This window comes from Carassius gibelio, chromosome B22 (assembly GCF_023724105.1).
Source record: "Carassius gibelio isolate Cgi1373 ecotype wild population from Czech Republic chromosome B22, carGib1.2-hapl.c, whole genome shotgun sequence".
NCBI classification, from domain to species: domain Eukaryota; kingdom Metazoa; phylum Chordata; class Actinopteri; order Cypriniformes; family Cyprinidae; genus Carassius; species Carassius gibelio.
The window spans coordinates 38,361,331-38,376,685 of NC_068417.1; the positions used below are offsets into that span (position 1 = coordinate 38,361,331).

Consider the following 15,355-nt stretch of genomic DNA (forward strand, 5'->3'; position numbering starts at 1 on the left):
ATGTATCGGAAAATTTTATTTTCAGTTCACACTTGAGTATATTCTTAAATTATATTATTTCTATTAGTTTACTACTTCTGAACAAGGGATAGAATCACATTAGCATATCTTTAGTGTGCATTCATGGAAGAATTTGATAAATATTACTTTTAATTGCAGATTTTGAAAAATCTTTGCTCAGTCTGAGACTTTATCATGTTTTAAATGATGTTTGAGAAACAAGTGCTCTCAATTGCATCTCATTGCCATCCAAGACAGACTATTGAGATTTTGTTTTATATTGTCTGGCTTGATGTCCGCAGTTTTTGTACATCTGTGAGCATAAATGTAATCCACAGAAGATAGGAAGTTATACAGATTAGACACAGCACGAGGGTGATTAAATGAAGACAGAACTTTCATTTTTGGGTGACATGTATATTTAATAGTATATGGTCGTTTTTTTTTTTTGGTAATAAATAGTGTATGTAAAAAAAAAAAAAAAACATTTTTTACAACATCAAACCAGTAATCGAGCTTGCTCATGCAAACGTCATAATCACAAACCTTCTTGATCTCCTCATGCAGTTTGGCTCCTCGTGTATGTGTGTGTCATTTCCTTATTATTGCAGTTCGCAGAGGAGGACAACGTCCATCTTCCTGTTTGCTTTTGGTTATGGTGACCGTCCACTCCTTCAAGTGTGAAACAAATCCTCCAGCGTGACTCATCAGCGCCTCTTTCTGAACTCTCAAGGTCCCTTGTTTTCCAAAGAATTCCCTGCGGCCACGGTGTTAAGAGCCCCTTGTTTGCTGACTTAGCCCAAAGGACAAGCGGCTACTGAATGTGACGTACTGTGTAAACGTGAGGAATTTGATATTTTTTAACCGACTATTCTGCGTCATAACCATCAAAAGCTTATAAAATCTGAAATGTGCCTTCTGTTGGTGTGACCTAGTGCAACTAGGTTGATTGAGTCACATTACATGACTTAGATGTTTCCACATGAAGCACATTTTATCTTGCCTGACTAAACGGTTTTATGAAGGAAGCACAAAAATTGTCCGCAGACTGACAGGAATGACGTTTTTGTGGTCGTCCAGCATGGATGGAGCTGGAAGCTTCATTGACATATGTCTGGCATAGCAGGAATTCAACACTTTACTGTTTACTAGGCCCCCATGCGGCCCAATGCCCCCACCCAAGCTTTGTTTTAAAGCTTTCTTTTTGGATACAGTACGAAAAACATTTTCATAGTATTTTAAAACATGCACCACTACATCAACCTTAAAATGAAAAAATGAGGGAATATTTCCCTCCTTTTTTTAACCACAATGCAAAAATGTGTTTCTAGGAAAACAGGGAAACCCAAAATATATATATATATATATATTTGTTAAGATAACCAGTTTTTATTGTTAAATCAAGCATGCTTTTTTAATTATTATTTTTTTTTAAGATTTTGGATTCACAAGGAAAGTTCCGTTAAAGTTTATAGAATACAACAGACAACAGATAAAACATCTATATAAAATAACATCCATCTGAAATGGCCAGCTTGAAATGCATGCATGTTTTTTTTTTTTTTTTTTAATACTTGTTTTCATTTTAAATACAGCCATATGGTGTTCCTTTCCAGCTTCTCTTGGTCGGACATTTTGCTGCCAAGTTTTAGGAAGGCTGTGTGTTCATGATAAGTGACATTTGTTGCACAGGAATGTTTTACAGCAAGCAGAATTACAAGGTAGTGTGTGTGTGTGTGTGTGTGTGTGTGTGTGTGTGTGTGTGTGTGTGTGTGTGTAGACATGCATGCGTGTGTAGATCCCGTCTCCTGCAGTCGCCTCTTGGAGCAAGGTTGCTCTGTTTTGTATCTACAATACTGTACAGTTTATTTTTCTTTGCCTTCTGCCTCGGTGTCTGGTGTGGATTCTCTTACAAAGATGGTTTTTAAACATTCAGGACAACCATTTGTTTGGAAGGACAAGAGAAAGACATTTTGGAATACATTTTTTGGAAGATTTTTTTCTTTGTTTTTTTTTAAATCACTAAAATCTGATCCTAATACTGTCTTTGTCTTCAATGGTGAAGAATTCCGATCAAAGCTTCTTTTAATACTTTAGGGAATTTTCAAACGTCGTGAAGTTTGGCTGTAATGCCCCAAGATTTGTTCTCCCTGAAAAAAAATCATAAAGTAACAATATATTAAACTACAGAGCAACCTTGCTTTGAGAGGTTTATGTTTACTAGTTGTTCTAGCATTCCTGTGCTTGCTATTTCTGTATAAAGTAGCCATGTTCATGCATTAAAAAGCATTTTTATTTGTCTTGACTACAGGGCTTTGGTTCAAATCCATGGGGCATTACTTTAACAACAGAAACAGAATCAAGTCTGAAATTGATGTCAGAATGAAAGCAAGACAAGGTTCGATCTGTCATGTCGTGTTGTTTTTTTTGGTGTGAGCAGAGGTTTAAATCTGAAAGCAACACAAAAAAATGGTTTGTGTAATGAAAAATAAAACGCTGGTAAAGCAAAGTAGTTTTATTCACACAAATTTAATAAGATATAACAACTGTTTGGTCCATAAATATTTAAGGGGAAATAGTTTCTATACACCATCTTTTTTTTTTTTTTTTTTGTCAAGAAACAAGGAAACATGGACAATCTTGATAGAACACGTACTGTACTATTAACACGAAGATCAATATATATGATTCTCGGATTTACCAACTAGTTCTGAAAGAGTGCACAACTGCCTTCTATGACATCGCCGCCCGCTTGTAACAGAATACACCATTAAAAAGATCTTCAGCAAAAAAAAATAAAAAATAAAAATCAGATGAAAAACAGAACAGTACAAAACTAGTGAGGCGTTCCAAGGATGGAAATCATTTAACAAACAAACATGTATCTCCTGAATTTCACAAACTCTCGTCCAAGTCGCATAAGGCACATAGTAGAACTGAGTTAAGCATCTACTTCATGAAGTAGATCTAGTGTACCACTTTGTTCTACAACAGAACAAATTTGTCATCACACGAGGAAATGTTTCACTCTAGCGAGGAGCCCAGACCGATCTCCAACCGAGCCGTAAATGGGTTTTCTTCTCTCTCTCTTTTTTTTTTTTGGTCTGTTCGGTGGCAAAACAGGGGGGAAACGGAACAAAACTGGGTGATGTGTGTCGCTCCTAATTAGCTTCCTGCTTAGCATTCACAAATCGCTCATAACGCTTCCTACTGGGCACCATATTGTCACTGAGCGTTGGATATCTTCATCCAGAACGGTTCTGTAGTTGAGGCCCAACGAACGATCCAGGCCAGATTCGCACCACATCGTGGCAAATTTAACTTTTAAATTGTCTTTAGAGTCCAGAGTCAGTGACAAAACCAACCTAAATTGAGGTCCACTTGCCATTTTAGGACATACTATAAGAGTTTTTTTGTTGCTCTGAAATGCCATTAATATATTTCGACTTCACTACCAAAATACGCAGTAAAAATAGCATGTGCTGTATGCTGACGCACTTTGTTTGAATAAACGTGGCGGGTTGGAATCGCAAGGGATCACAAAAACAAAGTAACTACAAGTACTACAAACTCAGCTGCCACGCGGTTGCAAATGCTACACATTGTAGGTCTCGTCGTACATTTCCAAAGGTCTTTCTGTGGTCGCCGAAGGGTTTTTTTTGTTGTTGTGGAAAATAAAAATAGAATCTGAAAATAAAGGGGGGTAAAGACAAAAAAAAAAATCATTCAAAATGCAAATCCGTGTTAGAAAAGGTTTGTCAAGGTAGTTTGTGGGGGGCTCCCGGATTCGTGGCTGTCCAAACTAGAGGTCACTGATGTTACTACGGTGATTGAGGGATTGGTCAGGTCTGTTAGTGTGGTGGCCGTGCTGGGTGGGGTCAGAGGACCGCTGTCGGACGAGGGCGGCGGAAGTGACGTGCCGTCAGCCTTATCAACACCATTCTCCTGCCGCAAAACGTTCCTTCTGAATTTGGCCCGTGCGTTTTGGAACCAAACCTGCAAACCAATCCCAGTGTCTTTACTCTCTTTGTGCTTTGCTTCGAATTATTGTCATATTTTTGCCTACTTGTGAGTCATAGCATTTAACATCACAAACTTAATCACTACTAAACAATGCCAAAGTGAATCGAAAGCCTCAACTTTTACTGGGGATTCTACTGGAAAACATGGACCATGTTCCAAATTAACTTTTCAAGCGTCCCCAATGGATTTTTTATTGTATTTATTGTTTTGGTGCACAAGTATTGCCCCTTGAATTACTGCCCCTCTATTTAGTAAAATTTGTGTAACTACATGACAATACCCAACAACACAAAAAAAAGATGGATGGATTGAAACGGAAAGCAAGGTGATGAGAAGGTGTTGGTGTGGATGTGGAATGGAGTCTACTGTGTGGTGACGCTTACCTGAAGAACTCTTTTGGTCAGTCCTGTCTTTTGGGCGAGCTGTTTTAAGTCCTTGGCATCGGGGTTGTGGTTTATGGCGAAGTAGGACTTCATGGTGCGAAGCTGATGGTGTTTGAATGACGTACGCATGCGCTTGGTCTTCTGGGATGGAGCGTAGGGTTGCTGATCCCGATCCAAATGGTCTGCGTCGTTCTCGTTACAACCTGAGTGCCGGAACAGGGCAAAAAATAAAGCAATGGGAATTAGGAGTTTATGAAGTTCAGGGTGATTTTTGACCTGGATCTACATTGGTGATTCAAATACAGTACTGTAATAAGCTATAATAATAACAATAAACTGCAATAAATAAAGGATCACTTGATTTTAGTCATATTTGACTTCATGTTAATGATAGAAAAATGACATGATACCAGACTAAATTAAATGAATATAAATAAATTGGCAAATCACCCGCAAAATACATTTATATATAGTAATTCAATTCAAAACAACTGCTTTAATACATGCTTGACAAGTAATTTTTTTGTTGTTTATTTCATATTCATCTGAGATTTGTCTCCTTTTTATCTTGTTTAAATGTATAAACCTTAATATCAGTAAACTACCTGCAAAGAAAAAAGAGAAAAAAAGGAGGGTGAGTAAAGAAAAAAAAACAGCTAAAATGGTTGTATTCAAATTAAAATTGTGTGTTCTACATTTTAAATCGCTGCTTCATTTGAATAATTTGGTAATAGATGCGATCAATGCTCTTTTTATTTCACCGTTTACTTTAATATTTACAGCAGTGAAAATCAACAAAAAATGCAAAGCAATAATTAATATGAGAGGAGAACAAAATGTTCTCACGCGTTTACCTCTTTTTTTATTTTGTACCACCAGAGGTCTCTATCTACAAATATCTATGCAACAAGTCTAATGTCGATTTTATTTTATTTTTTAACGAATATAAAAATATATGGTGCTATGTAAAATTATAGATCATTTTGAAATGCAAAACAAAAAACGGTCTAAAACCTAATAACTATATATTGGAAGTAGCCTAAATAATTCTGAGCTCACACTGTAAAAAAAGCTGGAAAACTAAAGTGAAGAAAAGAGAAGACAAAAGACAGAAAAAACCCGAAATAATAACTTTATACCCCAAAATATGAGTATATACAAATAAAAATGCTCACATGGGGTACTAAAAATACAGAAAACTACAAAAAGTAAATAATTAAAACTGACAATATTTTAATTGAGTAAAACAAACTACAGCTTAGGTCATGATAAAATATAACATCCTTCACGACACGTTAGTTTCAGGATAAAAAATTTAAAAAAGCGAAAGGGTTTAAAGTCGGACTGATGTGCGTAAACGTAACGTGCGCGCGCTCGTGTCCTGAGAACAGCAGTGACCTTGAAGGGACAGGATCGGAGCTGGTCGAGAGCCAGAGATTCCGACTTCACATTCAATTAACGGAGAACAATTAACAGGCAGATTACCCTTATTTCTCTCCATTCATGAAGAACGGCAGAAGCTTGGCACACAAAGCCACATTTTTCCAAGCAGACAGTAATTGTTACAGCCAAAACAAAACAGGCGCAGCGGGAAGGCATTATGACGTACGTATGAATTCAAAAAGTAGAGAAAAGAAAGAAAGAAAAGAGCGAGGAATGTGAAATAATGGCTGGTAATATGAGGACAGATACAGGCCTGTAGACGAGGGATCTACACTGCACGTGGGGCTGGGTCACGGGTTCACTCCTTTGAGAATTTCAAATTAGATGTTTGATGACGCACTAATGAGCGAGGCCTATAATTAATCAGATCCAATCGTCAACAAAACATGCGCGATGTTTCACTGTCGACGAAGTAAAATCCCAACACAAAATGAATAGCCTATCAAACAAACCATGGCAAAAAAAAATTAAGATTATCATTTAGCTTAGTTTATAATGTCCTATATCACACGAAAACCATTATTTTAGTAGCCTATAATGATGTGATATTTTATACTAGGGCTATTTTATAATCTACAGTAGCCTACTTACAAGATGGAATAAACTAGCAGATTTATGACGTGTTTGTTAAATTCGCGATAGAGCGCAGATTTTGGCTACTCGCTATTCTTAGCAGTTTCGATGTTATAAGCATCCTAAATGTAGGCTAAATACAATAAAACCAAATTTAATGTCATTTGTTGCCTGACTATAGGCATCTGAACACACTAAAAACACTGCTTTTCCCAAGAGGGCCGATGAATTTAAATGTAGCCTAGTTATTATAGCCTAGTTAATATATCTATTAGAACACCATAGCTGGTTTGTTACTAGCCCAAGATGATCAACAAGCTTTACTAAGGCTCTAGCACCTGATAATCCATCTGTTTCATTAACTAGACCAGTTTGGACCAACTTAAAACCATGAAACAACCAACAGCTACATCAGAGCAATGCATTCTCATCTACACCATTATAAAGCCTATTACAGTCACAAGCTCTTCTCCTTGTATGACATGGTTTATGCCAATTTAGCTCCTAACAGTATGATGAGGGATGATTATAATCCCGCAGGGCAAGTTTTAAAAGTGTCCCACTTTCCCTGAAAGTGTACCACTTTATCTATTACAAATAACTGTTCTTTATTAGCATTGACGGTTCCATGAAGAACATTCAAACATCAAGGAACCTTAAGGTTCTTTATAGTGGAGCAAGTTTCTTCAGGTTAGTAAAATATTATTCACACTAATAAAAATGGTTCTTTTAAGAACGGTTTGCTGAGAGGTTCTTTGAGGAACCAAAACTGGTTCTAACGGATCGCTACGAAAACCTCTTTGGTGCACTTCAAACAGCAATATATAAAATCATTCGAAATGCATTTGAGAAATACCATTTGAGAAATAAATTGCATTGGTATTATTTAGCCTAGCCTTTAAAGATTCTTGTGATAAGTGTTACTGATTTTTGCATTTGGTTGTCGGATGATGATGTATAAACGGCAATTAAATTAAACGCATTTGTCAATTTCCCCCTCGAAAGCCTAATTATAACTATTGCCTAAAACATGAAAACTGGTATCAAAAAGATATCAAGTGTAACCAAAAGTCATTTTAGGCGTCCATTTGAGCAGCTCTTGATGCACATCTCACCTGAGTTGTAAGAGCCGATATCGATCCCCATCGCCGGACTCTTCCTCTTCCGCGGTCTTCCTTTCTGCACCGTGCCCGTGCCGTTGAAGTAAGGCAGCGCGAGCCCTCCGCCTTTGGCCGCTAATTCAGCGTAGTTTAATTGAGGGTGATACTCTCCCTGAATAAGGGTCTCAAAGTGAACCCGGCAGTAAACCAAGTTGTCTTTCATGCCGAAATGGTCACCCGTGGTCAGTGTTTTGTTGCATGTGGTGCAGGTGAAGCAGCTCAGATGGTACACGGAGTCCCTGGCGCGCATCACCATCTCCGACGCGGAGATGCCGAGGTGGCAGCGGGCACATCTCTGCACGGAGAACCTTCTGGAACAGCACAAGTCATTTATAATCAAACTAATCACTTAGATGGGTGAGCACTTTAATTAGGCCATTTACAAACATCGCTGAACATGACCAGAATGGCGTGCACGAGCATGTGCATATAGAAATAAATATTCAGATCAGTGAAGATAGGCTATTCTTAAAATAGCTAGGCTAATTATTTTCGAAATATCTGTTAAAAATTAAGATAGCTAAGTTTTTTTTCTTTTCTTTTTTTTACTTTATAAACAAAGTTGAACGTGTTTATAGCCTAGTGAAGCCAGAACAGAAACATTTCGGATTCGACTAAATTAAACAATTGCTAGCGTAACTTAAAGGTGGCAGTAAAAACAAACGGCTAAGATCTCAACTTAGAAACAAAAACGCGTTTTAGACGTTCATTCAGCATGAATTAATTCGATTTATTCGATTAATTTAATCGTGTCACTTAATCACTAAAGATCACTGCATGGGTCAGTGCCCCTGATGTCGCCAGTTCGTTTTGTGTGTTTAAGAAGTTACAAACCAAACGGAAAATCTAATTTAAATGGTTTTATTCAAATTACAAATATTTTTTAACATCACTGAGCCAACATACATACACAAATTTATACCAACACGACTAAATTATATGAGTTAAATCAGGTCGAAATTGCCTCACTTTTTTTTTTTTTTTTTACAATGCAGGGCCTAGTAAAAAGGCCTAATGCAGATTTAAGTGAAAGCTTACCTGTAGTAATCCTCTTTGCAGTAAATGCTGCCATCTTTCGCGAAACACGTCAGCTCAGATTCAAGGGCCAGTTTACATTCACAACACTTGAGACATCTTAAATGCCACTGTTTATCCACGGCGAGTAAGTAGTATCTGTCGGAGATCTTCCCCCCGCAGCCGGCGCACAGCGCAGGCTTCTCCGGGCTCGTGGAGGGCATCGTCTTCGAACAAAATAACAATAATAAAGAAAATAAAGAAATGGAGTGAGTGAACGTTTATGCGCTCAGCAATTGAGTTGCAATAGATATAATTAAAGCTAAATATAAACACCGCCTAAAAATGAAATGTTGATCTAAAAATGAAAATAGGCTATTAAATGTAAATCAGAGTGCGAAGTGAATAGCAACTTATTAATCAAGCCAAAATGAGCTATAATGGATGGTTATACAAATTATAAAGCGTTTGTCTTGGTTTTCCTAAGATTTATATAACAGTAGGCTATAGCTTTGTGGTCTATTATAAAAAAAATAAACTTATTAACAAATTAGAATTATGCAAATGTTATAACAGTAATAATAAAAACAGCAATATAATAGTGTAGCCTCTACTATTTTAAAATGTACATTTACACATTAAATGCATGCAAATATAATAACAATACTTGCAACTATTACTATTATTATTATTACTTCTTCAGTTTAATAGTAATATGCATAGTAAAATGCATAATTATACGCATGCCTAAAGTATACAGATGCTATTTCCTTTTAGTAGTTTTATATAGCCTAATAATTATCCTGTTGTGTTGTAAAAACGGCTCAAATAAAATAGTAATATCTGCAAAAAAATAAAAATAGGTCTAAATGGTATGTTGGCATACAAACGTTTTTTTCATGTGTTCCTCCCTCTACATTTTAATTCAATACATATTACTTTATAACTATAGCCTCACCAGATGATTTAGCCCACTTTTGAAATCTGTCTGAATATGACAGAGGCCTGCTAATATTTCAAAACGAGGATCGAAAGTTAAAAACTAATGATCCTCGCTGTGTTTTTTAAGTAGGTTACAAACTGTGCGACTAGAGTTTTGTGGTGCTGAGATTTGCTCCAACGGAAAGTACACCTTAAAACAGAAATCTTACCGTTTCTCGTCCGTTCATCTGAACGGTTTTAGCCAGACGAGACTCCGATTTAGATCTCCTCTCCATCTCCTCCATGATCCCTTGAATATGATCCCCAGAGATGCCGTGGAAAAGCATGGCTGCTGGACGCAATGTGCAACTGCTTTCTTTCGCCTTGCACCCCACAATTTCCATATACAGCTTTCCGGATCCTTAAAACATCCGAATGGATCTACACCAACAAATTCATACAATGCAATCAATATTTTAGAAATAAAGCCTGTGGGATTTGATGGACGGCGCAGGAACAGACAGCAGAACCAGTCCACTTCTCCAACGTCTTGTTGAGCAGGAGAAGAAGAAAAAAAGTATAGTCCGGACGATACAAGGCAAAGCCTTAAGGAAGTCTGGAGGATTTTTTAAATGTAGATTTTCAGATAGTCCCAATCTCCTACTGAGGATCCGAGTGCTCGAAAGTCAGGTTTGGGACTGTGTGTGTTAAAGATCCTGTGTCCTATTTGTGAAGAGAGCAAACGCCTGCCCAGCTTGAGTAATTGGGTAGGAGGAGTCCTCCCTCTCTCCAATGCCACTGATTTCTATTCACCAACAAAGACCTGTCACTCTCTCCTCAAACCGATGGTGATGGGCAACACGAGCTTGGAAAGCACTTGGTATAGACCTTTTACTTCTTTTTAGCTGGTGGTTTGCCAGTTTGACACTTTTTGTGAGGCTCTCTTTTCTTTTCCTTTTTTTTTCTTGTAGTTTTAAGCTTATGCCTCTACTAATGCATGTAACTGAACGGTTCAAAAGTGTGTTAATTAAGTGTTGAATCACTGAACTCTGGAAAATTGTATCGCTGCGTTGGTTTGGTTTGGTTTAGTTTATTATCGCAAATTACAGCCACAATGTGCTCCTCAAAGCCTGTTTGTGACATTTATAATTAAACTCAAAATACAAAATTTTGTGTTGTGTTGTTAATGTTTACGCTTATAGCCTATATTTACTTGCATTTGATATATATATATATATATATATATATATATATATATATATATATATATATATATATATAAATTAAATTTGCATTGCACGTTGAATCTTCAATGCATAAAGGTAGCTATTTTATGCTTGAATTGTAAAATTATAAAACAACAGTTTGAGTACAATGTATGACACATGTATAATGAAATTGGACTAAATGAAAAGTGGTGGCATAATTTAAAAAGATGTCAGACTGCTTTATCAAGGTGTGTGTGTGTTCTGGTCTCTTTCTCTTCTGTGTTTTTTGGGAGAAAGAGAGAGAAAGGAGGGAGCGAGGGAAGGGGGAGCGATGCTGTTGGGGGGAGGAATACGCAGTTGTTTACATTCTTTGATTTTCAGATGTCAAACGTCAAATGAATCTCATTGCCACAGTTTCTTTTCTGTACCGATACATACGAGGAATGGTCTAGAATTGTATTTGAAAATGATAACAATTACCTCCTTGGTAGCAACCTAAATCCAATTAGTCGTGATAGTAGCTAATGATATCAAAGGCAGCATGGATTATGTAGGCGATATTTATGCATCTCTTTATTTAGGCTACACGAAGCTTTTAAAGCGTAACACTCGTTTCGTTCATTTAGTTTATGAATTAATGCTCAAGCGTCGCCTTTTAAAATTCTCACACAATGCGTTAATCTATACAGGCCTAAATTAGTGTGAGCATTGTATCTTTTTTAAAATGTTATCCTATCATTTACGGGAAAAGTCGTCTTAAGTTGTTCAGACAAACAGCCGCTTCCTCGTGTCATTTTATTTTTATGATCTCTCCAAATAGTTCATTGTTTTAATTAGCTTCGGAATATAGGGTATACTCGTCTTTTCAAAGTCTTCCTCTCAAATCATTCTCATAAATGATTTCACCTATTAGACAAAGTTGATAAATTCATCCTAATCTTGAAATATAGCCTCACGATACAGTTCACACAAACCGTGCGGTTCATTTAGTAAAATCGACGGAATATATTTATTTCTTTATGTCTGTAAGTCACCAGATGAACTTTATGATATATATTATATAACGTCTTCATTTGATTCAAATTAAATCTTATAAAAATGTGTTGATTACAAAACGCAATATAGCTAGCTGCTACTTTTTTCATAGGCTGTAAAAAATACAGATTACAGTTCGTTTAATGCCCTGCGACTGCAAACGATTGATTTGCTTATACAAAACAAATATGATTATATTCAATTTATTTATTTTAATTTAACTTGTTATATTAAGAACCAATAAAGGTAATTATTTTACTTTAGTATTAAGTTCCACAGCTCTACGCGAGCTAATTGTATAATTTTATTACAAGCAAAAACGAATCAGGTTGTCCTGCGTTTTTTATTTTTATTTTAAGGAATTATTTGCTCTCTACTCCAAATATCATCAAATTTGTCTGTACCAAACGAAAACCATTTTAATAAATACCCTACTGTAATAGGCTATTTAGATTCTCACAATTCGAGATGCCAATTTGAAATGAACAGCGACACATCTAAATATTCTTCACACCGGATCAGGCTTCAGAATAGCTGCACATTAACGATTCATTCGATTTTCAATCTACATTGCATTTCTCGCCTGCAATAACTTTTACCTGTCTCACCTGCTCTATATAGCCTATGTGCAAACTGATGGTCTCTCCTCGCCAATTATGCATAAATAATCTTTTCGAAACTCCGCAAAGCGACTCAATTTGTTGTTCACAATGATAAAGCAGTATATTCATGTAGGCTACATAAGCAATATTAAAGCGGTATTTTACCGTGAGCCGCGGAGCGCCGTCCTGAAGCCTCAGCAGTGCTGCGGTGAGAGAGAGAGGGGTGATGATGATGAGGGTGAGACACGAGCGATCCTACCAGCAGATGGGGGCTGTTCCTTGTTTCTCGCGTGAGTGTCAATTACGACAAATCCAGCGCGAGCACTGAATATACATCAGTTGTCTAATGCACAAGGCCCATTTCGAGAGTTGTTAGAAGCGGATATAGATTCAGAATTTATTTAAATGTTAAATCACTAACCTACATTACGCAGTTTTCTTACCTTGAGGCGTCTCGTATGAGGCTATTTCTATAGTTAGATGGATGGATGGATAGATAGAGTTGTAACAGCATGAGTTTAACCAATTAGAAATGAGCCACAGGGGTGAAATCATCATCATACATGATCACCAACCTCTGAAGTGACAGTAGAAGTTGTAAGACGTTTTTTTTTTTTTTTTGTCCTGTAATTCTTTTATATTTTTTACACACTTTTGAGTCGAGAAAGTATAATTTCACGTCTGGCTTATAATGAGATTTGTGATCATGCTAATGAATTTGAAATGACAGAACTGATATCATCTGAATCAGCAGGTTCTCCATTAATTCGGATATGCAAGTTCCATGCAAGCTTTTCGTCAAAAAAAAAAAAGAAAGAAAAGAAAGAAAGCATGGCTAAATAGACAGAGAGAGCTGTAACACTTCATAATATGTTTGGTGTTTTGCATTGAAATGTTTCCTATACACTTACCAGTTTGAATTACGATGTTTAGCATTAAATTGCGGATCGAATAATGGTTTTGAACAAGCAAATCCCAATAAATTCATGCACAAAATTTGAAAAGTGATGTTCATGTTTTCAATTAGTGTTACAGGCCATCTGGTAGTGAGGTCGGTTGTAACTGTTCTTTCTACTTGACATTCATTTACAAAGTTTAAGACGTAGGATATTTCTAAAGAGCTTTAAATTGTATAAGACCAATATGGGAATATTATATCAAATTTTGAGACACACAGCACAAAAAAAAAAAAAAAAAAAAAAAAAAAAAAACCTGTTACAGACTGAAACAATGTGTTACTAGTCTCCACAATACACAGAGCAAACAGGAAACATTTATAAAATAACTAATTGGAATTAAACTGCCAATGTATTTTAAAATGCACACGGTATAACTGGAAGTGCATCCTAGTTTAACCAAAGATAGACAACATCTCCAATGTAATATAATGCACAGCTTCGTGGCAATAGTTCAGAGTAAGTTAATTTAACAGCTGAAAAGAAGAAGGAAAAAAACTAAAAGAATTTACCTAATTGTTGGGTTGCTGACTCTAGAAAATCTATAGTAAAAGGCAAAAGTACCTAAGGTTTACACCTAAACCCTATGTGCTCAAGGCCCTCTGTGCTTGTTCTTTATTTTGTCGAGTTAGTACAAGCTTTTATAGGGAATTGTTTGCTCTGTTTTGGGGAAACATATTTAAACTTTAAAAAGTGTGAATTGTCCAACACAAAAAGATCAAAAATCTGTTCTCCGATACTTTGAAACACACAAAGCCATAGCATACAGTGCAATAACATCCTAAATATTGCAAATCGGAGTCCAAAGATTCAGAAACATAGCTGACTGAAGAATGTTAAGCGTGTTGATATCTTTAAATAAGCTATTGGTGTAAGAAGAAAGCCATCTTCGGTTTGCGAGCAACCTTTCATGCCAGGCAAGTCAAAGGGGAGGAGACTTCAGTACACGAATAGACCTAAAAATGAAAAACTGCTGTAACATTAACAAATTTCCCAGGCTCATTTGCAGCTGACCACTTTCTGCAAATCCGTTAACATCCATGTAAAAAAATACCCCAACCATAATCATCTAGAATATAGCATGTCTCATTCATAATGCCTAAAAAAACTATGGTGGGATACAGACAATTACACAGTAACCATGTCCATTTATGAACCATATGTGACGGCTGAACCATGAAGCAAATATTTACAAACTGGAGATGGACAACGATTTCTCCAGAGCCATCGTGGTGTACTTTTTTTAAGAGGCAACAAAGCCACAGAGCAGATGCTCCTCACCGGTGTTTCGTGCTTTGCTTCGAAGAGGGGACGTTCAGTCTAGCGTGCCTGATGAGAATTTAGCTGCTGTTAAAATCTCCCTCTCTCTCACTTTCCCTCCCTCCTCACCCCTTTTCTCTTGATGCTGAGCCCTGCTCTGCTGATGCAAGAATCACAACTCCCTGTGTTGACAGATGGAGGATGGCTCCATAGCACATAGCCCGTCCCAACAGTCCAACTGCTGCCTAACCAACAGTTTTTTCGCTTCTCGTCCTTTTTTCCTTTTCTTGTTTTTCCCCCATCCTACACCACTATACTAAATTTACTAAACCCAATGAAGTTATCCACATCTAATACGTTGTTTGCAGGCAGAATTTATATTCCTTGAACAGTCTTTGTCCAAATCCCAGACCCTAAGTTTTAAAGCAACCCCAAACATTGTTTTTCTGCCTTTGAAGCCCGTTTCAGGATAGTCTCATTTTTTATTTAAACATCTAAGTTTGCATCTCAATTAGCTACCTAGTTCAGTAATCAATGGACTGGACTCATGTCTGGCATTTCAAGACTGGTCCCATTGTCAATATTTCTACAGTGAACTGAAATGCTAGCTTCCTAGAATTTCCCACAATGCACCGTAAAAACCATGTGAGCGAGTTCTTAATACGTTCACTTACTGGTAATACTGATATGTTTTCTTAAGTTTCTAAAGCAGACAAAAATGAAAGCAGAGCACATTTCATGAGTCACTGTAGATGCACAATAAACAAAAATCAGACA

The 15,355-nt window shown here is 36.7% G+C and overlaps 1 protein-coding gene across 4 annotated transcripts; it reads right to left on the bottom strand.

Moving 5' to 3' along the window:
• Positions 1 to 1,386: 1,386 nt before the first annotated feature.
• Positions 1,387 to 12,570, bottom strand: LOC127987421 (LIM/homeobox protein Lhx9). 4 transcript variants are annotated; one of them, XM_052589738.1, is made up of 6 exons: positions 12,528 to 12,570; positions 9,748 to 9,958; positions 8,621 to 8,823; positions 7,538 to 7,893; positions 4,407 to 4,609; positions 2,501 to 3,996 (listed from the first exon to the last, which is right to left on the bottom strand). In XM_052589738.1, exons 2-6 carry the CDS (start codon positions 9,919 to 9,921, stop codon positions 3,745 to 3,747), a joined length of 1,188 nt encoding a protein of 395 aa, XP_052445698.1. In that variant the 5' UTR covers positions 9,922 to 9,958; positions 12,528 to 12,570; the 3' UTR covers positions 2,501 to 3,744. The 4 variants fall into 4 exon arrangements, with proteins under 4 accessions (XP_052445701.1, XP_052445698.1, XP_052445700.1 ...); XM_052589741.1 differs by lacking the exons at positions 2,501 to 3,996; positions 12,528 to 12,570 and adding an exon at positions 1,387 to 2,150 and having other exon boundaries at positions 9,748 to 10,241; XM_052589740.1 differs by lacking the exon at positions 12,528 to 12,570 and having other exon boundaries at positions 9,748 to 10,243.
• Positions 12,571 to 15,355: the final 2,785 nt, after the last annotated feature.

Coding starts and splice junctions, on each gene's coding strand:
- LOC127987421 (XM_052589738.1), bottom strand. CDS start 9,921: ATGGAAATTGTGGGGTGCAAGGCGAAAGAAAGCAGTTGCACATTGCGT. Junction 8,824..9,747: donor AGATGAACGGACGAGAAACG/GTAAGATTTCTG, acceptor TTTTGTTCGAAG/ACGATGCCCTCCACGAGCCC. Junction 3,997..4,406: donor TGACCAAAAGAGTTCTTCAG/GTAAGCGTCACC, acceptor ATTGGTTTGCAG/GTTTGGTTCCAAAACGCACG.